This window comes from Pholis gunnellus (assembly GCF_910591455.1).
Source record: "Pholis gunnellus genome assembly, chromosome: 7".
Taxonomy (NCBI): Eukaryota; Metazoa; Chordata; class Actinopteri; order Perciformes; family Pholidae; genus Pholis; species Pholis gunnellus.
In genome coordinates this window covers 8,509,408-8,534,672 of record NC_136533.1, presented here as the reverse complement: position 1 = coordinate 8,534,672, position 25,265 = coordinate 8,509,408, and the positions used below count along the sequence as shown (strand labels likewise).

The 25,265-nt window shown below is 40.1% G+C and overlaps 1 protein-coding gene across 6 annotated transcripts; it reads left to right on the top strand.

Moving 5' to 3' along the window:
- The first annotated feature begins 774 nt into the window (after nt 1-774).
- Nucleotides 775-25,058, top strand: LOC306698553 (uncharacterized protein). Of its 6 annotated transcripts, none has more exons than XM_079162909.1 (18): nt 9,498-9,673; nt 10,076-10,168; nt 13,252-13,374; nt 13,665-13,992; nt 14,068-14,112; nt 14,195-14,833; nt 15,304-15,339; nt 15,451-15,518; nt 15,619-15,865; nt 15,955-16,080; nt 17,131-17,174; nt 17,273-17,351; nt 18,201-18,332; nt 18,416-18,556; nt 20,397-20,468; nt 20,565-20,584; nt 21,656-21,692; nt 23,244-25,058. In XM_079162909.1, the coding sequence occupies exons 2-16, from the start codon at nt 10,107-10,109 to the stop codon at nt 20,571-20,573; spliced, it is 2,151 nt and encodes a 716-aa protein (XP_079019035.1). In that variant the 5' UTR covers nt 9,498-9,673; nt 10,076-10,106; the 3' UTR covers nt 20,574-20,584; nt 21,656-21,692; nt 23,244-25,058. The 6 variants fall into 6 exon arrangements, with proteins under 6 accessions (XP_079019031.1, XP_079019035.1, XP_079019034.1 ...); XM_079162908.1 differs by having other exon boundaries at nt 23,241-25,058; XM_079162905.1 differs by lacking the exons at nt 9,498-9,673; nt 20,565-20,584 and adding an exon at nt 775-823 and having other exon boundaries at nt 23,241-25,058.
- Nucleotides 25,059-25,265: the final 207 nt, after the last annotated feature.

The following is a 25,265-nucleotide window of genomic DNA, read 5'->3' as shown; positions in this document are numbered from 1 at the left end:
CACTGATATAAAGTTAGTTATATACTGTGTAATGGAGCAACAGGAACAAATTAGAAAACAAACGATGCTGTTTGGGAAGTACAGATATGCCTGCAATTTAGATTCTGAGCCCACTGGAAACGATAAACAACCGAGTCTGTTTGGCTACCACAGAGGAGTGGCTCCTCATTTCTCAAAACATTTCTGTAATTTGGCCAAACCAGTAAGGCTGAGCCAGTAAGGAACCCTCTAATTGGATGGAAATGCTCTTAAATGGACACAATCATCAACGTCATAGACCCATCTATATGGCAGGACTGATGCCATGTATCCGGGTAGATACTACAGTATACTGTATGGATCAGGCATCTGAACTACAACTGTCATTTTGCATTTCTTACCAAACATGCAGTGAAAGAGAACTTCATCTTGATCATGAATTATTTTAAGAATGATATAAAGTATGTTTTTCAGCAACCATTCAAACTCTTATGCATCATTTACAACAATTGACTGTGAAGTTATGAAGAAAAGAAACCACCCTGACACACAGTTTATGATTTGCTCAGAAAGACTTTGATTGATGCTCAGTGTATCTTTTTATCTCTGCATCTATTTATATTACCAAGGGTAAATAATAATGTGTATAAACTAGAGGCCTAAAGTTAAACAGTGTTCATGCACACACACACACACACACACACAAGCAGCTGTCCAATGTGAACCTCAGTGAGTTGCAGCTTTAGCAGGCGGGGCTGGACGCTGCATGCTGTGCTTATAAACCTCTGGTTGCTCTCCCTCTGCTGATTTCCAGCAGGAACAGTCCCTTTGGTCTGCCGGTCTGGTAAGTTTGACAATGACAATGTGTGTTGCTGAATAACTTGAAGTTAATGCAGATAAAGAGGGGTGTTGCTTTGTTGTGGTCTGTGACCTTTATGGAAGAATTAGAGATTTGTCATCAGAGTTGATCAGATGATTACCGGCACTAACGACAGCTAAAGTTGTGCTGCTCTCCAAACATCACTTGATGTCATGACGAGGTAGGTGTGTGGCTCGCTAACGAGTCTTAAACTTAACCAGCTGGTTTAGACGAGGAACAGATGCTCTGCATGTAACAGACTGTAGCTTACTCAGGTTATATGTTATGTAGATAACTCCTCTCCTCTTAGGGAAACTATTTTACTTTATTTTATCATGAATCTCACTAAAAGAAATTCATTGGAGAAAAAAAACTGAGAATAAGCAGATGTTCAAAGGACCGGACAGAATATAGAAATGTCTCCCCTCTTTACAAAAATGTGTGCACTGGCTTTAGAAGGGTCATCCTCCGGCAGAGTAACAGCTGGACAAGATGGCATGAAATAGTTTATTCGCTCAACAAAATCTATGTATCTATACATATATATATATATATATATATATATATATATATATATATATATATAACTCTGTTATCCAAACATTCACAAATGTTGCTGCACTTGATTGAATGCAATGAAAGTCAATACATCCTTTCAGTCGATGGTCATCCAGTTAACTCCTTATGAAGTTCTTGAAAAGTTGAAACTAAAGCTTGTGTCGCTAAGTATATTTCTGCAGAGGGACTGGAATCAGCTGGCACTGCATCCAAGTTGCATACATAAGATGGTGTACGGAAGACAGGACCTGCATGAAGCAATTGTAAGCTGAAACGTGTGCATTTTGCCTCTGCAAATTGGTGTCCTTGAGGCACGTGCATCTGCTCTGTCCAACAGCAGTGAATGCTATAGTTTAACTTAGATTTCTGTTACTGGGACATTGAGCAGACGTCTGGTTGTGGAAAGGCTGTTTGGCGTGGAGGACGTGCCAAGTCAGGCTCCTATTCCTTAGATGGTATTGAAGATAAATGCTACAACCGCATGGGGTTGTGTGAGTTTATGACCATGGGTTCTTTGGGGACTGGACACATGTTTGGGTTTGGGAGCATCTTCTCCCCCTTCTCAGTTACTTGAAATCAGGTTGATTTTTCGTCACGAGAGTGAAATCAGCTGTGTGAGTGTAAAAGTTATTCAGGAGAGATTTGATTTCAAGCATCCATGTGAACACACAGCCTGACGATAACGATACAAAGATCACAGATTTGTTTTTAATGACATGTTTAGCCGTGTTTGATACAAACACTTATTGTATGTCTGCATGTTGCTGGTGACAAGAGAGTAGGATATAAGCTGTCCTGTGAACACAAGCACAGGGGACTTTTTGAACAGGTTGAGTCCAAAAGAGAATACAGGGGAGATTCTGCTGCTGATGTTTTCGTCTGAGCACAAACGAGTCTTTGTAGCTCAGAGGTTTTGTGTATGACGGAGAGGGAGGCAGTCTGCTCTCTACTTGTACAGGTGGGACACTCTAAAAAGCAGAGGAAATGGTTTTCCACATGAGCAAATTACAGGAGGGGGTAGAGGTGTGTTGTTAGTGGCTCTGACATTAATAGAGTCATTCATCAGCAATCAGTCGGCCATCAAGGCTGGTGTAAAGAGAAATAACATTCCTTACATCAATACTAGAATGATTCAGAAGTCGGATTTATTTGTTTAGATATCCAGCTGTTCCTTTTGCACTGTGTCAGACTTCTACTATTGTAAACCCATCTTCTAACAGCCATAGTTTGTTTACTTTTATTGACAGTAAGCAATCGGCTTTCCTTCCAGTCGGACTTTCTGTCTCCCAGCAACGTTATGGAAAGGTGATCATGAGCAATCACAATGGAAATAAGTTATTCTTGGATTGCCACTTTGTATAGCAGCAGATATTTCCTAGAGTAAACCATGCTTACTGTCTATGGCCCTGCACCTTGCCAAGCTGGGACACTACAACTAACACTGCCTGTGTACTTCCTTAAAAGGAGGCCGAGTACAACATTTCAGCTGAAGGGGATGCAGAACAGGGAGTGCACATAGCTGCGTCTGTTTCCATTGAGTCCCTGGTCGAGGAGGAAGCTAAAACTCTGCTTGAAATTTGGATGAATTTAGTCTCTTGTGTCACCAAACATATTTTATTCCAGTTTCAACGATCACTCAAAACTTCAGCGTTGTCATCACGGACAAAATAAAGCACGCAAGCAGAAATGTTCCACTTTCAGGTACACCCGTCAGCTGATGATGGACTCCTTGTGTCCTTTTGCTTCTTAAAACAAAGCTGAGCTGCAGAGCACCGAGTGGAGAGCTGAAGAGCCTGAGCAAAGGCCCTGTTGAGCCTGTTAACTCTTCATAGAGATGTTTAGACGCTTCCAAATCTCCACTTTACCAGTCGGTGGTTATCGACCACAAAACAACACACACTGCTTTCCAACCAAACAGTACACAAACATTTCAATGAGCAGCAGAGGAGGTCACCACTACAGTATGTTGTGGCTCGTAAACTGTGAGGAATTTGTTTCCTTGTCGGGGACTTTTTCATACGTGACCATGTTTGGTCATGTGGAGAAAGCAGCTGCGGCTTCTTGATTGATTGCAAACGCCTCTCAGGCAACAGTTTATCTACAAGCGTGTTGAAGCACTTTCTGTATCTTTAAAATAAAAACCTTATCTTATTTTAGGCCGTAGGGTTGTTTAAGGGACCTAACATGTATATTATATAACTATTATTCAGTGCAAATTACAATGAGAAGTCAAATGATGTACAGTATTAGATGAAACAGATGTTATACATATTATATTTATATATATCTTACTCTCACTACAGTATGTACCTGTAGGTGCACAGCTATGTGTTACGGGTCCCAGCATGAATGAGCCTGATGACAGATGTATGCCTGAGAAAAACAGAAAATAATTAGACAGGCAAACGTGTGGCTTCTTGATTCAGTGTCTTCTCAACCTATTTTATTTCACACTTCTTCAAGTGAAAACAATCTGCTGTATATGTTTCTACATGACAAAACACAGGAAAACTCCATTAAATTGTCCTAAACAGAATAAACAAAAGTTACACTACTATTATTACATTAACAAGTTACATTACTATGTTTAATCAACACATCTGTTGTCGTTTGGGATAAAACCCTTCCTAACTGCACTTTGGCTATGTGCCCACAGCCACTGTGGCGTACGTGAGGAAGACACCATTCCAAATGGCGGCGCTGTTTCACCAGTACAGCGAACCGCTAACAAATGCTAACACACATTCACAACACTTATATACATATTACAGACACATTAATTAACATATTTAGTATGAATCGACCTACCAGAACACAAAAAATCGATTAATTTCACCATAAAGAAAAAGTACAATGTCTAGGAGCCAGATAAAAACAAGGGATGTAATACAGGGCTACTATCAGCTTAGCTAGCTAGCACTGGACAACCAGTCTTAACTCACATAGTTACCAAACAACTACATAAAAACACAAAATAGTCTATAAATTGTTAAGTACACATTGGTCCCAAATGTATGTGTCATCTTTGGTGCACTTTACATGTTACTAACCTGAGAAAAACTGGAAATAATAAGACAGGCAAACGTGTGGCTTCTTGATTCAGTGTCAAGACGCTGAACGCGCACATACAAGTCTCGGGCAGAACCACAGAGCTGCACTGCCACCTACTGGGCATAGATAGAAATACACATCTAAAGGAAGTCTTATTATGATTGGCAAATCACAGAAATTCGTTAAATATCATGAATCAAATATTCATCAAATAACAAAAATGTGACCATACATTTTGCGTGCGTCACATATGCAGCAAGTTAAACATTTCCATTAAAGGTCAAAGACAGCTGTTGGCTTCTGGAGTCTTTACTGGAAGCATTAACTGTGACAATATTGGAGAACAAATTCAACAATAGTAATTTGATGATGATGGATTCACAAAAGTACTTACTGTCAAAGTAGTTATATTGTCCCTCATCTACCTGCATGCATGTCTTTTATTGTTGTTTAGCTGGGTCAGACTGACTTATATATTCCACATACTCTGCATGCTTTTATGTTTTGTGCTTCTGACATGGATGTTTTTAGTGTCTAAAAAAGCAACATAATCTTGTCTATAGTCCATGTTTCTATTCGTATGTGTTGTTTTGTGAGCCTCTGTGTTGGATGTCTTGTTAGTACTTGCCAATGTATAAGAGTCTCCTGAATGATGTTCCTACCATTTTAATATTTTCCTTTCTTTCATTTGTTCTGCACACTTTGTTAAAGGTAAATATTGCATAATTGTTTAATTTAATCTTACATTCTATTTATTGGTGGACTTTGTAACATCTGCCATGGGACTACAGATGAAATATAGCCTCTTGGCTAACTCTGGCACATTTACAGCAATGTTTTATTATTGTGCACTGTCCCTAACCAAATAAACCAATAAATAAATGAAAATATAAAACCCAAACCATATCGTTATACAGGGGGTTATGTGCCGGACTATTTCTTGGTCAAGATCTGTTTGCCTGCAACAAACCACCCAGAAATAGTCTGGCCCATAATCCCCTGTACTATGGCAATATGTCAATTTTAAACGTGCACTTTTTCTTCTATGAACTAAAAATAACAAGAAACATGGTGTCAGTAAGCTTCAGAGGGGCATGTAGGTGGATTTAATTAGACCTTTTGACAGAGCCAGGCTAGCTGTTTCCATCTGTCGCCAGTCTTTGTGCTAAACTATAAGTGTAATCTAACTCTCTGAGAAACGCAGATTGCATTTTTTTTTTTGCCTGCATGTCTTTCCAGAACATTTCCCGATTGAAGATATGAGACCAAACTTGCCAAACCAAATGTAAATCATGCAAACAGTCTTTACTCTGCCTCCTTTTGATGTCTGATTAATACAATTACAGACACTCTGTAAATACGCCATCATCGAGCCAGTAATTACAAAGCCGGACAATATACAAATAGCACATATGGTGTGTACACAATGATGGGATGACTAAAGACACAAAGAAGTACCAAGCAATTAATGTAATTATGGGGCTTTTAGTGGAAGGCTTTTAACTTTTGTATTAGATACAGAGCACTTATGTCTTATAAGACTTATAATAACCTTCAGTGGACCACTTGAGGAATTCTCAGGCTAGATCCTTGTTGGCTTCAGAAACAAAGCACTCAAATGTGCTTACTATGATTTAACTCCTTTTGATTGGCAACACTGGCATTGGATACTTCCAAAAGCAAACTGTTTCTTTTTTAGAGCTGTATCCATTAATCACATTTGATAGGTCACATAAGTATTAAAAGTATGGTTCATTAATCCATGCCTTCAATATTAGTCACTGCCTCAACATGAACGGTATTTATTCTTTCAAATTATAGACAATACATCATATCACATAATATATTTTGTAGATTTTCCCTAAATGTGCCAGAAACCTGCATGCTTTCAGTGGACTTCATTAAACTTTGCAGCTCTGGCCTCCTGAACGTATACTCCAAGTCTAATCTTCACGTAAAATGACTTAAATAAGACAAATTTGTTGATAAAACACACAGACCAAGTAGAATGTTAGGTTTAAAATATATATATATACATTTTACCAGCTGCAGCTGATGTTTAAATGTAAAAAAGTGTGTTCTTAGTGGCTCCGAAGACTCGATACACGCTGTAGCTTTATCAACATGTTTTAACATGTTGCATCTGTGTGTGTTTGAACAATTAATGTAGTAGTTTAGCCTGCAGTGGTACAAGTCATTAGACAGTTCACATGCTATTTAACGACATAACTACATCAAAAATTGGTTGAGCAGCACTTCAACAGCGACTTGGAAACCATGTAGATGGCTACGATTGGCTGTTTTGTTGCTTGTGTGAACATAGCATTAGCATAGAGATTGGAAATAAGGGGAAACTGTTAGCTCTTTCCAAAGTTCAATGAGTATAGTATTTTATTGTACACAAAAAAAAGAAATGAATTTGTGGTTTTATAGGAAGTTCCTGGTGTAAGCGGGCTGGAATAGTAACGCTACTGTTTTGTCGTCACTGTAGCAGCACTATGCTGGGTGGACTGACATTGTGTTTGTGTAAACATGGTAGTGAGTTTTAGATGTATTAGAAGGCATTATTTTGAACTTTTGACCGACCCAGGCTAGCTGTGACCCCTGGTTCCAGTCAGCATGCTAAGCTAAGCTAATTGCCTCATGGAGCTAGCGCCACAGTTAACTCACAGACAGGAGAGAAGTAATATCTTCTAATCAATCAATCAATTCATCTACTCCTTTTAAAAGCCATATTGTGTCATGGTGTCCTTGTGTATATGAGCTCCCAATTAAAACTTGCTCTGGGTGGCTAGCTGTGAAATACTGAAATGTAAATGTTGTAATTAGACATTTGACAGAATGCACACAGTCTACATTTCACGTCCGTGCCAGGCGGTTTGATGTAGCCAGCAGGAAGCCAGACTTGTTTTCTTCTCACAGGCTTTCTCCTCTTGATTTGTTTCAAACATCAATATGAATATTCATGAGCAGTGTCTGGTGAGTGTTAGGGGAAGCACTTGGCCATCGGTAAGCCAATGACGAGTTTCCAGTTGCATGAGAGCAGAGCGACCCTGCAGAGGTGCAAAGAAAAAAAAGTGCTCCATCTGAAGGGAGAGCTTACCCAGATGAGACGAATCAGTTACAGATGTATGAATAAGAAACTGTCCTGGGCACCCGTCATATGGGAATGATTTGTGAACTTGATTCAGATTCATGACAGGAACACTATAAGCACCTATAGCATGCTGCCTACATATAAATGAGAGGTTGAGATGAAAAGGTTGAGAGTTTGGAGATTTGAGGGACTGTTTCCGTGTCACAGGTATGTACAGGCAGAGATTTCTCTCTAAATTAAAATGCCAATATGATTAGTGCTTTCATCTAAAAGGAGCTGTTTTACATTTGGTTTTATTTCTGTTTTAGAGCAGGAATAATTCACGCACCTCTAATCCATACAAATCACCTGTCTGGTGACTGATGGGACAGCTGTTATGTTGAAGTGAATATCAGTGCTCAGTGTGTGTGTGTGTGTGTGTGTGTGCATCCACATTTGTGAACAAAGTGGGGGCAGAAAGGTATTTGTGTAGCTGCCAGAGTGGTGAGTTTTCAAACTTTTAGAAATGCAGAACTTTGCCGGCCCAGCTGGACCCGGGCCAATCCAAACAGGCCTGGATACCGACTCTGACATGTCTGCGAGCTGTTAGCCTGCAGGTCAGTCAGTCCTTGTTTGTTGCTCCATACAGTCCATAGTGCTTGGAGACAAACCAGCCTTTGTCATCCCCAGACCTTAATTGGTCCCATATAGGAACAGCTGTGAGGGAGTGATGGATAACAGTTTGTCTCATGTTATATTGGGAGAGGAATTACGTCCCTTTGAATTGGGTTGAATGTAAAGCAGAACTTTTTTAATGCAAAATGCTTTTATAATAAATATTCACCTCATCACAGATGAGGTTCTTCATAGTGACGATGCTGGTGCTAATGCTGGTCATCATGATTGCTTATGTCTTTATGTCACACGGTGGACACAAGGTGCTCTCGACATGACCGTTGACTGATGTTGGCTCCGTGTTACTGTACATGAGAGCGGAGATCACATAGCTGGAATACCTCCGACCATCGCTGTGAGCCTTTGTGACTGTATATGGTGTCGGCCATTGTAAAAACTAAACTGATGACCGACTGCTCACTGTTGGTGGGCTACTCTTCAGAAGATACAGATAACTAAACAAAGGGAAGATGCTGAAGTGGCCCTCTTTATGACACTGTATGTGTTACATAACTTCATAGGATCAAGAATGATAACGCTAGCTGTGCTTGGGAAATGTCCATCCTTCCATATCAAACAAGAATACGAGTCCGCCATGCATGCATTTTATTGCATGTGTGTTGTATCAAAGTGAGGACAGAGACTTGACTCTGTGAGCTCACCTCATCTTAATTCCCAGCATTCTTTTGTTGTTGTAGAAGAAGATGGATGCATGCTTTGCTTGTGAAGCAGGCCAGACATTGGATGGAGGTCTGTTTCTTTCTCCACTATCTTTGTATTTTTATGTCTCAGTGTAGTTTGAGGATAGAAGTGAAATTGTGATTTTTGTTCAACAACATAAATCCCAAAAGTGAACAGTGATGCTCTACAAGGTTGGTTTTCTTTGAGAAAACGTTGAGACGTAGACCAGTAATGGAACTAAACCTGTAAATAGAAGACAAAAGAAATACATCATTCAGACACCCACATCTTCAAGTAGTCTGGTTTAAAGGCAGAATTTGACACAATGTAGGAATCTGTGTATGTTTTATTAGAAAAGACAATCAAATATTTTCACCCCCTGGCTAGTGGTTTGGAGCGTTGACTGTATTGACAGATTTATCGGTTGATGGATTTCACATTTGGTGGCAAACAAAGCTGCAGTACATCAGACAGAAAGAGAGACAGCAGGATGAAACAAGAAAAACCAAGCGAAACATTTTGAGAGAGTCTGAAGTCAGAGATCAGGGAGGCGAAAGGGAGACAGAGGCAGAGAGCGAGGAGTCAGGTTGAGGAGGAGGAGGGAGGCAGAGAGAGAAAGAGAGGGGAGCAGAGAGGCAGGCTTTTGCCTTTTCTGGTAGTTGAAGTCGCTGAAAGAACAAGCAGGAATTCTTTGTGCTGCAGAAGGGCTGAGATATAAACCAGACTGTTGAGGTTGATATATGCAGAGAGGGGAGACACGGCCGTCCATGGACTAAACTTCAGCTACTGCTACGGTATTGTAAACCAACAGTTTTCTAGTTTCTACTCATGTCATGACGCTGTCTTGGGTGGTCCCTTATACTTTGATGTGCCACTGATTTGGAGCTCATTTTTTAATTTTTTTTTAGCTTGTTCTCTTCGTCGCAGTAAGGGTTTGTTATTTAGTGTTAATGCTTACAAGTTGAGAAATTAAAATGATGATGAAAATTAGATTCATCTTGTGGTTATAAGATCCCAATGTACTCCCAATGTAATCTCAAAATGTGCCACATACTACAGTAATCAGAGGACTTTCTAAGCATGTGTTTCATCAAGTATCTAATCCAAGAAAAAAACAATTGATGAGTGATTGATTGTCCCGCCTGATTAAACTGAATTCATCGCACGTGATCTGATATCGCACTTGTGTCTTCCAGTGAGAAAAGTGAGGAGAACCTTTCGGGCATCATGGACGATGACTTTGACCGCCGCATGGAGCAGAGGAGGCAGAGGAGAGAGCAGATCGACAAGTGAGTGAACCATCTTAGAATATATAAAACACACACACACAGGCACACTTTTATGGACATAAATAAAAAAGTGAATCCATGGTAAAATGTGTACAAGGGCTATAAAAGGACACAGCATCTTAAATTAAAGCCTCATTAGTTTTATCAGTGTTTGAATGTCTGACTCACAACTCAAACCTGAAACATTTTCACTATATTTAAATCAGCAGGAGCTTTTATAAAGCACGTGTGCAGTCTGTGTTAAAGTTATTAGACACCAGCTCTTTACAGAGAAGTCCCATCTATACTGTGTAATACTGTGGATACTAGACTGTGCTGTGGAAAAGCCTTTTTTCTTTTTGGTTTTTGAACCTGTGCAGCTGTAGGACAAACTTCACAATAGTGCAACAAAGCATTTCAGAGGTGTTGACGAGTTTCAAAATACTCAAGACTTTTCTCCTCTAATCTGGCAAAGTCTTGGAGACAGACGCTCAGTGATCAAGGTTTTCTGTCTGCATTTGTGTGTCTGTCTTTGAGTTTTTGCACTTTTGCATGAGGGAGTTGTGAGCTTTGTGTGTCTCCACATGGAGCAGCAGAGCAGACAGGACCCGGGTGGTTGTCAGGCGATGACGGTTTAATGATCTCTCACTGCCTTTTTCGCTCATTAGGATGTCATTTGGCTGTGCTGCTGTTTGGATTAGTTTTGTCGCTCTCTGTCGTCTCCCTCCCTCTCTCTTTGTGATCAGATAAACATAAATCTCATAACATCAGAACAAAAGGAAAGTGTTGTAAACATTCAAGGGAAGGGAAATGGAGGGAAGTCAAACTGGAACGTCTTTAAAAGTTGCAGACAGAACAATTCAAGTAGTTGTGCCACAGTTTGTATCACAATCTGAACAAACGAGCTCTTTTTGCACAGGACAAGCAATACATGACCCAAGGTAAAGTGGAGAGTAATCAGCAAAATTGCTGACACCTGTAGCCGTCAGCTGCTTAATTACAGAGCAACTTAAAATAAGGATCAAACGTTGGGATGAATTTTGACTACTGGAGCCTACAGACACTAAACTCTCAAGATTAATCACAGAGAAACATCGCTCAGCCACCAATTTATCTGTGTTTAGACTTCAGATAAAAGACATACAAACCATTTAAAATTATGACTGTCATCTTCATCCCAAACCTCAGTCATTAACTTGCTCTTGTAATCTTATTGTAGTCCAGATAGTATTGTTTGTGTAAGAACAGCCTGATGTATCTTCTTCCTCTGTACCATAGACCTCCATTGTTTTAAAACCACATTAATGAGCCACATCGTTGCACTGGGGGACATGTCCCTCTATTACAATGAACATGGTCACTGCGGTTTGTTTTAATCCAATCCCACATAAATGTGTATCAATCCACAGCTGAAAATAGACCCCACAACACACTTTCTACTCCTGTTTGTCGCTTAACTACGGCAGAAAAACATCTTCAGTTGAAATGAATGGGCTTGTTACTATCACAGGCAGGTTGGAAATGCGGGACGGACTAACTTATTGTTGGTTTTGGTCTTTTCATTTGATTTGTTAAAAATATAGAACCTCAGTTTCATTGTTTAAGGGATGAAGGTGAAATTTGGCCATGACCACATAGTCAGAATGTCCATACAGTCAATCGCAGCTCATTATTTTCCCCCTGTTCAGAAGTCAGTGGCTGTCATATCAGATGTCCAATCATCAGAGCCCCAGTGGAAAAAAGGCAATCCGAGCAAATGTTCTCACAGTCCTGCAGCCAGATTAGCCAGCGGTGCCAACCCAGCCTGCCCTCGGCTCCTCTCTGCAGCCCTCGGAAATGCTGCAGACGCTGGAATGTTTTGACTGCCTTTTCTATTTCAGCACGAGATAGCCTGCTTGCAACGCTTCAGACTGACAGTTTGATAGAGTTTCTTCGTCTCCAGCTCTCATCATATGTTCCCTCCATCTATCATGTTTTACGTCTCTCGGGTTGTTCGTCTGGAAATGTAACTGCAACATTTTTGACAGCACTCTCACAGCAGGCCAATAGCTTTAGGTGGAGAATTACCTAATTCAAGCACTTCCTCAATGATTTACCGAGGCGACCCCATGCCATGCCAGGAAAACCTTTGCCTGAGGATTTGTTGGATTTCTACCTCATTTGTTTCTTGTTTTGAAGGCAGAAAAGGACACTGGTGGTTCCCATCACCTCTTCCTCTCACAACATCTGCAAATCATTGCGTTGCGGTTTCAGGAAGAGCAGAGGGAAATAATACCCATGCTCTATCAATGGGCCATTTCAAGCTCTCTCCGTGCCTCATAAAGCCTGGTAATGCTTGAAAAGATACAAGCTCGGCATGCTCCGAAAGTCTCCCTGTGGGTGTACTCACAGTTGGATGAAAGTCAACGGCAGGATGTGAGCGAGATGAGGAGGATTGAAAGACAATGGCAGGACTGTAAAGCCTTTCATGTCTCATGTTGGTGATTTCGTCCTCATCTCTATCTCTTTATCCTCCTCTTTTTTTACCGTTCTTTGCAATGCCTCTGTCTCTACTTAAATATGTTTCCTACATTAATAAATGCCAAAGGGGTCAATTCTTTGGCAAGCTCTCGATTTGTTCGATGAGACGTTTTGATCTCGGACACATGTACTGTGTGTTTCTTATTATTTCTTAGTCTGTTTTCCCTCACTCGTGACATCTCCAATCTCCATCATATCTGTATGGCTTATATCAGAGGTTCACAACCTGAGTGTCCGGGATCCTCAGATACATCTGTTTCACAAGATAATGGGTATATTTTGAAGAATAGATACTTTCATCTCCTCTGGCCTCCAAACATCCTGACAATTACTGAACTATCCACTTTGAGGTCATAACACAAGCAGATCATATTTCCAACACATACTCCAACAAATTTCACAATATCTTTTAATAGCTGATGTTTACATGCTCAGATTCAAACGTCGCAGATTTTCTGGTAATATTACATTATGTAATCATGCAGTTGCGTTTGCCTTTTCACATATTTGATATCAATTGTCTAATTTTGGAGTGAAAACACAAGGACATTAACATGTATTATGCGACATGTGCGATGTTTCAGGGAGGGTTACGGCAACGACGATGAGGAGGAAGCTCGGGAGCAAAGGAGACGTGCAAGGGAGGAGAGGAAGAAGATGAAGGACTCAGACGAGTCTGGAACCACTGATGTGATCAACACTAACAGGTAAAGGCCTCAGGTAGACAAAGAAGATTAGACACCAGGGGAAATAAACACTTGTTTTTTAAATCAAATGCAATCAAATGCATTTTGTTTTTACCCAAGTATTGAGATGAGAAGTTCATTCAGAGTGAGACACTTTTGGGACAAACATTCTCCACATTCATCACCTCTAGTCACAGAAAAAATCCAATCAGAGACTTAGATGTGGGTCTATCACACTTGATTGGGTAAAACGATGGAAATTCGAAGATTCCACATTCATTTTTTTACAATTGGATTTCATCTGCTTACAGTGTGACGGAGACAACCGGTGCTGAAGGTGCAGATGATGACCAGGCCTTGTTGGAACGCTTGGCCAAGAGGGAGGAACGCCGCCAGAAGAGAATGATGGAGGCCGTGGAGAGACAAAAGGATTTTGACCAAACCGTCAGCACCACCAACGGCACAGACAGCGCACCGGAAGAGCAGTCCTCCATCAGCAGCAACAGACAGCAAAATACAGAGGAAGAGGAGGAGAAGGAGGAGGAGAAGGAGGAGGAGAAATCAGCCCAAGAGGATGTGGCAGACACTGATTCTAACTCCTGGAGAAAAGAGGAAGAGGACAAAAAGGAAGATGAGAAGGTAAAGTGAAGATTTGTAAATAGATTGTTTGGGCTGAGACAATTTTGTTGTTGCTTATGTTGTTTTTTTTCTCAGCAGGAATCTGTTGAGGAATCAAGAACAGCAAGCATAAGAAATGAGGTATGGTCTCTTATCTTAACTCTCTGCCAACTTAATTATGTTGATTTACATGCATTAATTGACACAAAATGTTATTTTATAGGAGGAGATTGAGGAGAAGGCTGCCGCAACAGAAGTAGAGTTTGAGCGGCCTGATTTAGCAAAGAACGATGCTGAAGAGGAGGCTGTTCCTGATGTTGACAAGGAGGAAGAAGAATGGAAGAGGAAAGAAGAAGAGGAAAGGCAGCAAACAGAAATGGAAGAAAAGCTGAGGATAGAGGAGGAAGAAAGGCAAAAAAGGGAAATGGAGAAAAAGCTCAAGAAAGAAGAAGAAGAAAAACAGCTAGAGGAGGAGGAAAGGAAGAAGAGGAGGGAGGAAGAAAACCAACAAAAGGAAATGAAAGAGAGGCTGAGAAAAGAGGAAGAAGAAAAACAGAAAAAGGAAAAGGAGGAAAAGCAGAAAAGGGAGATAGAAGAGAGACAGAAGAAAGAGGAGGAGGACAAACGAAAAAAGGAGATGGAGCAAAAGAAGAAGAAAGAAGAGGAAGTAAAACGCCAAAAAGAGCTGGAAGAGAAGAAGAAAAAGGAGGAGGGCGATAAGCAGAAGAAGAAAGAGCTGGAAGAGAAGAAGAAGAAAGAAGAAGAGGAAAAGCGGAAAAAGGAGGCTGAAGAAAAGAAGAAAAAAGATGAAGAGGACAAGCGCAAAAAGAGAGAGGTGGAAGAGAAGACAAAGAAAGAGGAGGTATTGATGTGATTTATTGTATAGCAGCCACTTCAAAAACCTGCAAAAGTTAATTAAATGAAAATATTAATGTTCCCGTCTGTAACGTAACAGAATACAGACATTTATCATGTAAAAAAGTTCTTAATCCTTCAGATTAAATGACACTGGGGGACCGCTTCTGATCTATCCAGGCTTTGGTCTCGTGTTGCAGATATTTGCTGTATGATACGGTTCTGCGGTGGTGTGGTCACACATCACTGAGCAGTCACAGCGTTTTGTTTGCCACATGGATGAAAGAGGTGGTGGCCTTGAGGATGTCACAGCATGTGTCCGCGTCCGTTTACATCTGCGTTACATTCACTGGCTTTGATTGAGCCAGTGTTTGATGTCTTTTTTTGTGGGTTTTCTACATCATGCGTTTTGACTGAGCCTGCTGTTTTATTTTAGTATTTTAATAATTTTCTTCCATTTATTTCTTCCCTGTAAAGGAGGAAAAGCCAAAAAGATTTGGTTTTAAGGAAAAGGTAAAATGAATATGTCATATAAAAGTATATTCTTTATATTTTCTTTTTAAGTATCGAAGATGTGATTAGGAAGAGGCTTTGGTGGTTAAATGTTTTTACCTTTTTCGCCAGAATGAACCAGCCAAGCAGAACGGAGGGCTCTTTGAGAATAAACTTAAGAAAACAGAGAAGACTTCAAGGTAAAGTTATCATTTTCACCTCATCAGTATCTTTTTAGGAACACTTAAGTTTGTATACATGCACATTGATCATTAAATAATTGTGTGTGTTTGTGTGCAGAGACAATGTTCCCTCCAACAAGGCTGGTAGCGCGGAGCAACAAGAGGCCGAGCGTAAGCTGCAAGAGCTGAAGCGCCGGCGAAACGACGCGGAAAGCGAGGACTTTGAGAAGATGAAGCAGAAGCAGCAGAACGCAGAGGCCGAGCTGGAGGAGCTGAAGGGGAAGAGAGAGGAGAGGAGGAAGGTCATAGAGGAGGAGGAGAAGCAGAAGAAACAGCAGCTGGAGGACAAGAAAGCCAAAGAACAGGTGAGGATGGATTTTACATTCATCATTGTACTTTGGCTTGATTTGGTTGGTGACTAAAGCGTGACAGCATGTTGTGGTTTTCCTAACAGGAGGAGAGGAAGAGGATGAAGGAGGAGATAGAGAAAAGGAGGGCGGAAGCTGCAGAGAAGAAGAAACAGAAGGAGGATGAGTCTACAAAACCTGCTTTTACTATCAGTCCCAAAGGCTCCTCAAAGGTGAGTTTTGGAACAGAGTTTCAGATATCTTGAAGTTATTCTAGACGGTTTCCCGCACAACAAATTTCTGTCATTTGCCATGAACAAATTTCATTTTTCAATGCTTTGAGCACCACAAAGAAAATCCCATTTACCTCCATTGCATTGGGGTTGAGGCAGAAAACAATAAAAACACGATCTGCATGGCTAGCTACCTCTACAGGTAGAGTGAGAACTGTTAAATAACTTTAAATGATCCCAAACTGAAAAAATCAGTATGTTACGAGAAAATGCAGAAGCATACTGACCAACAACCAACACTGACACTTTGGGAAATACACTTATTCGCCTTCATGACGAGAGTTAGATGAGAAGATCAATATAACTCTCATAACACAATTTGGTATCCATCTTCTTATTTACTCTGAGAAAGAAAGAGTGTTTTCAATGAGCATTACTATCCAGCTTGTTTTCATAGTTTATACAGAGGTGGTCATTTCATCCCATTTAATAGCTATGTTTGTATTCGTTATCTCCAGTTTTGAGACGTGTTTTACAGTTTAATGTGGTTGTTTGTTTTATTGTTCCCATTTCAAGTCCTCTGATATTACCCTTATGTTGTTATTTGATAAGAATAAAAAAAGATGGGAGCTGGCGTCTGCGCTGTTCTCAAATATGGCTGTTTTTGTACAAGACCATGACTGGGTAATTTTCTGGAGTATTTTTGGAGGAATGTTGAGAACTGTGTGTGCGCATACACAGGAGGTATAATTCATTTTGAACAGCAGCACTCAGTGTGTGTGTATGAGAGAGTGTGTGTGTGTGTGTGTGTGTGTGTGTGTGTGTGTGTGTGTGTGTGTGTGTGCTGGCTCCCTTACAGCCAAACTCTCCAGTTCAATCACTCAGGCACCAAGAACAGAGAGACCTTCCCAGGGACGGACTGGTCTGCTTCTCAGTGAGGTTGTCTTGGAGACAGGAAGGAAGCCAGGACAGCTTGACCATGTCAGTATTTATTTGTGCAAGTCAACCACTGACTGTTTATAAACCTAAAATATGCTTTTTTTGGTACAGATCGGGGCGAAGGCAGAATTCCTGAGCAAATCAGCCCAGAAAAGGTAAGCCATAAAACGTATTTTACAGTGACTAAAATATAAATCACTAAACACTAATTGGTGAGCAGAACTAATGTCCCATGTGTTGTTCTTCCACACAGCACCGCAGCCAGAGTGTCTCACACTCCAATTGTCTCCAAGATAGGGAACAGAATGGAACAGTACACCTCTGCCCTCCAGGTGAGACTTATCATACATTATCCTGAGTCATGGTGGTGATCAAGTACTCAAATCTTTTAATTAAGTAACAGTACAAATACAACAATGTAAAAAATACTCCATTACACTAAAAGTCCTGAATTAAAATCCCACTAAAGTCAAAGTACAGAAGTATTATCAAAAGTAAAAGTACTTATTTAGCAAGTAAAGGGCAAATATGTTTTATAGTACATTATTAGACTTTTGATGAGTCAATGTGAAAGTAACATTTTAGTGCTGTAGCTTGTCGAGGTCGAGTTGGTTTTGGATAAATCTGAAAGGACCTTGAGATGATTAATGAGGTCTGGAAAAAAGAAGGAAAAAAAACAATTCTAATCATTTGACTCAATCTTTTCTTTTTTTGTCAGACATTAAATAATTGAATCTCTTTGTGCCTCTGAACACTTATTTTAATGACGCATTCTGAGAAGTTTAGAGAGGAAATCTGTCCATGGGTTGGTGTCAGTTCCACCAAAGGCAGATTTTTATAAATAAGTGTTCAGAGGCACAAAGAGATGAAACGATGAAAAGAGGCCCAAATAAGACGCAGCGTTTGTCTTTCAATGCATTTGTATTTTATAAGCTTAGTCTAGGTTTTACTGTTAAATCTTAAACTGTAAAGTAACCATAGCTGTACAAGTTGTGGAGAAAAATGTAAACAGTTGCTTCTGAAATGTAGTGGAGTTGAAGTATAAAGTAACACAAAATGGAAGGACAAATTCCGCAACATTTTACTAAATTAAAATGCACATTTCCCCAGTGATCCTCAGTCAATGTAGCTCTGTTTTTGCCCATGTAGAAGTAGTTAAATCCATCCTCATATGTCCACAGGGAAACAAGGACGTCAAATCCCCAAAGTCTCCGATGGCAGATATTCCTACAGGAGGTGCACGCAGCATCAAGAGCATGTGGGAGAAAGGTAACGTCGGCAGCCCCTCCGATAGTCCAACTCCTGCCAACAAGGTAAGGGAAAGCGACCAAGAGGGGAGGTTAGAGAGATTAAATAATGATTTGAGTATTTGAGATGTCTTTTTTTTTTTATCCAGGATTTAGCTGGTATCAAAGGAGGCGTGGCAGGACGTGTGAACAGTTGGATGGCAAAGCCTCCAGAGGCGGAGAAGACAGCAGCACCTGCACCGGCACCTGCAGCAGCAGCAGCAGCATCACCAGCAACAGCAAAGCCAGCAGTAAGCCCTGATAAATCCTTGTCTTGATCACACACGTACACACCAGTGTAAACTAGACACCAGTGTTAAGTAATCCCAGTGATCCCTTGATATTCTGCACACGCTAATGTCTTCATTTGCACATCAACATGCTGGTCTTTTGTTGGCGGCAGCCTTTATATATCTGAGCACCGAGGCTGGGAACTGTTCCTGCCTGGAGTGTAGTGACACCACATGGACAGTTTACTTCACAACATCTGCTACCAAAGTCTTTCATTCTAAAAAAGGTCTTTTATTCTCTACATGATGGGAATATGTCTTACGTTTTTTAATATGAATGGATTTGTAGCCTAAACCTTTGGGAAATCATTAGATGTAAGAAGAATATTTCTGTCATTGTTGGACAAAAGTCCAACCACAAAGCACAGAGCAGCAGCATTTATGTGTCAGGTGGCTGAATTCCAACATGCCCAACACGCACAACCGTTTGTACACCCCTCCATACATCAATCACTTTGGCCTCTGTGGGTATTTAAAGATTATATTACAGCCCATAAAACCCATGAACCGTATAGTACTTTTAAATAGTCATCTGTGCTATTGGACTGATTTTCTTTTCATTTAAATGTCACTGTGACTCCATACTTAAAGTCTCCTTCAGACAAGGGTAAATGGTCATATCCCGTCACATTTGTCTCACACAGAGACATTATCCTATTTGACACCGCTGACAAAACAAGTAAACAAATTCAATGATTCTTTTGGTTTATTTATTATCATTCGGCGTCAAACAAATGCACGAGGACACTTTTAACTGTGCACTGTACTCGGTGAACACCAAGTCCTTTTCTTAAAGTAGGACACCAGCTGCTAGTCTTGCCAGGTCTTCTTGAGACATTACACAATGTCCACATGCAGTAGCATTGCTGGATGACTGTGTGACATTGTTCTGACGTGAAATTCATGAGCGAGATATCTTTAGTGTCAAACGTCTTGGCCGGCAAAGGGAGTGGTTGTAACCTTGGCGTCAATTATGTGGCAACACCTCCCCCTAATGGGATGAAGCTGTACAGCAAAAACATGTCTAATGTCTCTATTATCTTTTGTATGTTGACTGTGTTGTTTAATGCTCTTCTGCCTTCCTTTCCTCCTTCCAATTGCACTGTTTTTCTCAGCTTTCCTCACTTCTCCTGCTGTTCTTTGCCTACTCTTCTTCAAACTGGTAAAGGTGCCATTTTGCATACATTTCACACTAACTATCACTAATAGTCAGAATCATAATAGATACTAAACTAAAAACTAAACTGCACAAGGCCAGTGGTGGAAAGTAATTAAGAACATATACTCAAGGATTGTACTTGTATAGTTTTGAGGTACTTGGCTTGAGTATTTTTATTTGATGCTATTTTATACTTCTACTCCACTACATTTCAGAAAGAAATGTACTTTTTACTCCACTACATATATTTGACAGCTTTAGTTACTTGTGACATTGCAGATTCAGATTATTAATAGGAAAAAAAATCAACAAATACATTCTTATGCACTATTACACATTAAGCTACAGAGCAGTATATACATTAGTTAGAATTAACCACCGTTCTGCATTATAAGAACTTACTTTTCAAGCTCAATTATTGTACACTCTATCTTTACATAGCTAATAATTGTTTGATGCTATATTAATGCTCTGAATATCTAGTATAGAGAACCGTTAAGTATATTTTGCTGCTAATACTAATTTGAACGCAGGACTTTCAATGTTAAAACACTGTTGTGTTGGTACTTTTGCTTCTGTAAAAGCACTTCCTTCACCACTGCATCAGACTAACGGGGTCATGGTTGGTCTTGATTTTGACAGGATGTGAAACCAGGTGACATCGGTAACAAACGTGGCATGTGGGAAACCAAGAAGAGCTCTGCACCTGCCAAGGTAAGACACACACACACACCTTTCCTGTGAAGGAGGGGAGATGTTACTGTTTAAAGGCTCTATCGTGACATGGTCCTGTTTGTTTGTTTCATTCAGTCTACCTAATGGGGAAAGAGGTAATTTGCAAATCTGTGGTTGCAACACTCAATGCACGTTCCACCGACACGGAGTGATTGATCTTTGTGGTGTTTACACTGTTTTCATGCCGTTTCTCAATATGCATATGATTGGGATCGGAGTTGCCGGATTGGCAGTATCCATTTGGACTACTTTTTCTGAAACTTTGCAAGTAAAATTGGTTTTTGGTGGCTTGTGAAAATTGTTGCTTCTTTTTGTACCATCTGGGCAATTTTCCACCAACAAAAAGTTGAGTTCAGTCAGCTTTGTGTGCAACGAGACATAAAAAGCAAGTTAGGCCGTATGCAGATGACACCATTTTACTTTTTCATGGTAATCTAATTGTGACAATTCAGTACTTTATGTTAAAATATTCAGTACTGTATATTATAATAACCCCACCCTAATGGATTCCTGTATTTCCCTTCCTACCTCCTCTTCGACACACAGACCTTAATAAACACAACATCATGTGCATGCTATTAATAGTTCCCACACTGGGTTGGACGACATCGATAGTAATCCCTGCCTCTGATGTGGTTTTTCATTTGGAACATGGATTATTTCATACATGAGTGTGATCTGCTGTTAAAGGATATTTTGGCTGCACTGTGCACAGCTTCAGGATATTATGATTGACTGCATGTGGGTGTGTTTGAGTGCTGTGTAGAATGCATTTTTAAAGTCTGGCGTGCTTTAAAAAGAATTAATGTATTAATTATATGGGAATGTTTTGGACAGTATACTACTGTATATGTGGGAATGTTCATCCATCTTTATGAGTACATGTTTACATAGTATGCTATATATTTATCATTTATCCCCCCTCTCTTGGTCTAAGATATATCCATGGATGAAACAAAGCATACTATGTGATTTACCATATTAGGATCTACATTAGCTCCAAATGAAGCAAAAACTGTAAATCCCAGAATATATTGAGGAATTGTTTCAACATTTATCAGCTGATCACATTAGGCAGCACTAAAGATGTGCTTTACAGTCTTTTGTTGACTTTCTTTCTTCTCTTTTTCTTTAATTTTTGTTTCTTCGTTCATTTTTGTTTGCAGGTGGCAGTCGGAGGCAAGAGCAAGTTTGTCACTAATAGTAAGTTTCTTAGTGGCTGTAAATAGTGGTTGAATGTAAATTTACTCAGGGACTGTATTTGAGAATTTTCAATTTGATTCTAACTAAAGTGTGACCAGCTAAAACATTAAAAGGCTGCACATGTTAAAGCATCAGTGATAATAAAATATTGTAGTATAATGATATAACACTGAAAGGTCTTAACTTAAAGAAATAGTTTGACATTTTAGGAAACAACTATTCACATTCTTGTAGGATAAATACCACTCCCATATCCGAGCTTGGTATCGATCTTCTCATTCAACTCTCGGCAAGAAAGCAAATAAGCATCTTCTCAAAATGTCGAACTTAGAGAAACAATAGCTTTTAGTTCCTTTTGCTGAGGATACTTTACTCACGTAACATTTTGGAGGACTTTAACTAGTAATGAAGTATTTTTATATTGGGGTATGTGTACTTTTGCTTAATTAAACTAAAGGCCCTGAATACTTCTTCCACCTCTGACTGTAAATGTACACATACTGTTAAACCAGGGTTTATCTAGCTCAGCCCTGGAGGAAACAGAGTTTAGATGAAGTGTCTCTGTCCTTCAAACCATTTTTTTGTTGGGGGGGAAGCTGATGACTGATTTATAGCCCTCTGTGGACTCGACCACTACAGTGCAACCCAGCAGCCTTCCTTTGTGTCAGAATAGCTGCTCATTGTAAATCAAATCTGCTGTTGCAGATTGTTGGGCGCAGACTCAGCCCTGCGACACTGTGGTCTATATTTAAGAAAAACCTTCACCCTGACCTTGTGTCCCAGTATAATGAACCTCCCAGACTCCTGGGATGGCTGTCGTGTCTTTGCAGTGCACTGGTCACCCGCTGCCACCTGGGCTGTCCAATGCCACGGTGTTGGCGAGTTGTTAGACATACCAGAGTGCAGCTGCTTGATTTTCACATTAAAACTGACTGCTGGGGAGGATTACTCACCGTTTAAGCAGCGAATCGGGCTATATCACTGGGCTTATTCACTCAGTGCGAACGACAAAGTCCTAACACGTGTCCGTGCAGTCTGCAGGTTTAAATGTGGATCAATCGTGAAAGAATACATTAAACATCCGCTGATGTTAGCAGAATGAAGATGTCCGTCTTCTTCGTGATCAAAAGTCTCACTTCTTCAGACGTCAAGCCCCTGAATGTTGAGCCAAATCGTGAACAATAGGAATGGAAAAGTGTTTGTCGAGTGTCAGCTCCGACCCTAAATAGCGATACTTGTTTATAACCTCCCCACTTCTTCATCAGAAATAGACCGCTGAGGAATGAAGTAAAGGGCAAATGACAAAGTTACAGCTTTCACTCACACGGAGAAGTGTCCTGGCTTTGACTGCAGGGTATGTTTCAGCAATAGTGGAACTGCCTCTGATATACGAACACAAATGCATAGAGAAGTATGGATGTAAAAGCATTGATTAAAAATCTTGTTTGTCACCTAATAAACATAGAGAAGTTATGCATGTTTTAAATGCAACATTGACGTGTGCATTGAGTAATACATCTCTAAAGTCTGTCTCCCTCTCTCTATTAGCAGGCGTAAGACCCTGAACGTCGACATCCACATTTAAACCAAGTCTCACCTGACCAAACACTCAGCTCTGCTACTGTATGTGCATCCATTTCCCTTCAACGTTCCTGTTTTTCGCATGAAGTTCACACCAGAGTGAGGAAAAGACGAGGGACCAGGATGAGTGACTCCAGGATCAAAGTCTTCTTTCCTCAAAAGTTTAAAAATATTGATGTTTTCATCAGACTTGACTTGTCTAGCAAACTCAAAAGAGATGTCATACATAGTAAAGGTTTTCAGGACAAAGCACCGCATATTTAATGCTTTATAGGTAATGGATTGTGTCGTATCTTTTTAATCAAGGTTACAAATTTCAGATGGCTGTCAGGATGCTTAAATGTTATATTGCTTTCAAGCCACACTGACATGTCTGCTCCTCTTGTATTTCCATATAGCTTAAACCTAATTACAAGCATTTGTGTTTTATTGTCGTGCACACTCACTGCTTTTTGGGATGATAGTCACTATTTTCACTCCATGTGATAACCAAGGTTGTTTAATGTCCATCTCACCGCTTGCATTTCAATTGTTAGAGTAAACTGCCGTTACGCTGGCTGTTGGCTGATTAGCCTGTACATAATTGAGTCATTTTATAAGTAAGTACCCTTTTATAATAAAGCCCCCTTTATAAAGGGATTATAAACAGTAACTAATGACCTCATTAATGGTTAATAATTCATCAATGAGTGCAGATTTTGGGGTTGCCAGGTTGTGAAAAAATCCCTTTGTGAAGTTGTAACTAATGCAACACGAACTTTGTGACTCGAGGGATGGAAATATCTGTTGGTCTAGACCGAAATATCTCAGCCATTGGATGCATTTCCACAAAGTTTGGTACAAACATTCATGGTGCCCAGAGAGACTTCCTCCTTACTTTCCAACTTTGCAACTCTGGATGAATTGGCTCAATGAGCCCCAAATGATGGAGCCCTCTGACTTTCGTGAACCTGTGACTTTTCCAGCAGCATCCACATTGAGTGAGATGTCTTGACAGTAATTGAATGGATTGTCATGCCATTTGGTACAAACATTCATGTTTACCTCAGGATGAATTGCAAAGTCTTTGGTGATCCCCCAACATTTCATTAAGCGCCATCATCAGCTCAGAATTGTGTTTAGTGTTAAAAAGCAAATATTAACTTTCACAATTGCAAACTGGATGAGTTAATGTAAAAAAAAAAAAATATGAATGGCTTATTAGCATTTATAACTGCAGACTTCATGGCTTATTAGAAAACGAGTACCATTAGTAACAAAGTTTATAAACCCCATATAAAGGGTGGCGTATAATAATGTGGCACATTCTGCAACAGGACTGCAGCCAGAGAGACACAGTGTGCAAGCAGCGCAATGTTTCTGTCAACAACACATGGGTATGTTAACTATTTGGCTTTTCTTAACTGTGGTGGATTAAATATCATGTTATTGTGTAATATAGGCACGAATAAAGACTATAAATACGCGTGTAAGCCAGTACTGTAACAACTATTCAGTAACCAAATGCAATTGTACACAGGCAGGCAGTGATGTCATCAGTTTACGTGCCAGTAGCTGCAGTTTAATTGCACTGCAGCTGCAGTGATGAAGGTGTATAAGGCAACGTCCCACAGTGTCACTCAGTTTTAAATTTAAATTGTTCCAAGTGTACCTGTCAACAGGAAACATGAGTTGCATGGTCCTGCCAAATTGTATTGGAGTCTTTCAGATGTGGATTGCTTCGTTTGAATGTTTGAACTTATTGTTTGTACCTGCTTCAGCAATAAATAAAAAAGTAAAAAAGGTGTTATAGTTCTGTTGCTGTGATTTTTCAGCTACTGGGAGGACATGTTGCTTCATGGGCCTCCTAACCACTTAAGTTATAGAGTGTTGAAACGTGAGTGGCTGTTGAAAGCTTGAATGGACAAACTACTTGTACCTGCAGAATGTGTGTTGGAATGACTGAATGTGTGTGTGCGTGTGTGTGTGTGTGTGTGTGTGTGTGTGTGTGTG

Coding starts and splice junctions, on each gene's coding strand:
- LOC306698553 (XM_079162905.1), top strand. CDS start 10,107: ATGGACGATGACTTTGACCGCCGCATGGAGCAGAGGAGGCAGAGGAGA. Junction 14,113..14,194: donor CAGCAAGCATAAGAAATGAG/GTATGGTCTCTT, acceptor GTTATTTTATAG/GAGGAGATTGAGGAGAAGGC. Junction 20,469..21,655: donor AGAGCTCTGCACCTGCCAAG/GTAAGACACACA, acceptor TTTTGTTTGCAG/GTGGCAGTCGGAGGCAAGAG.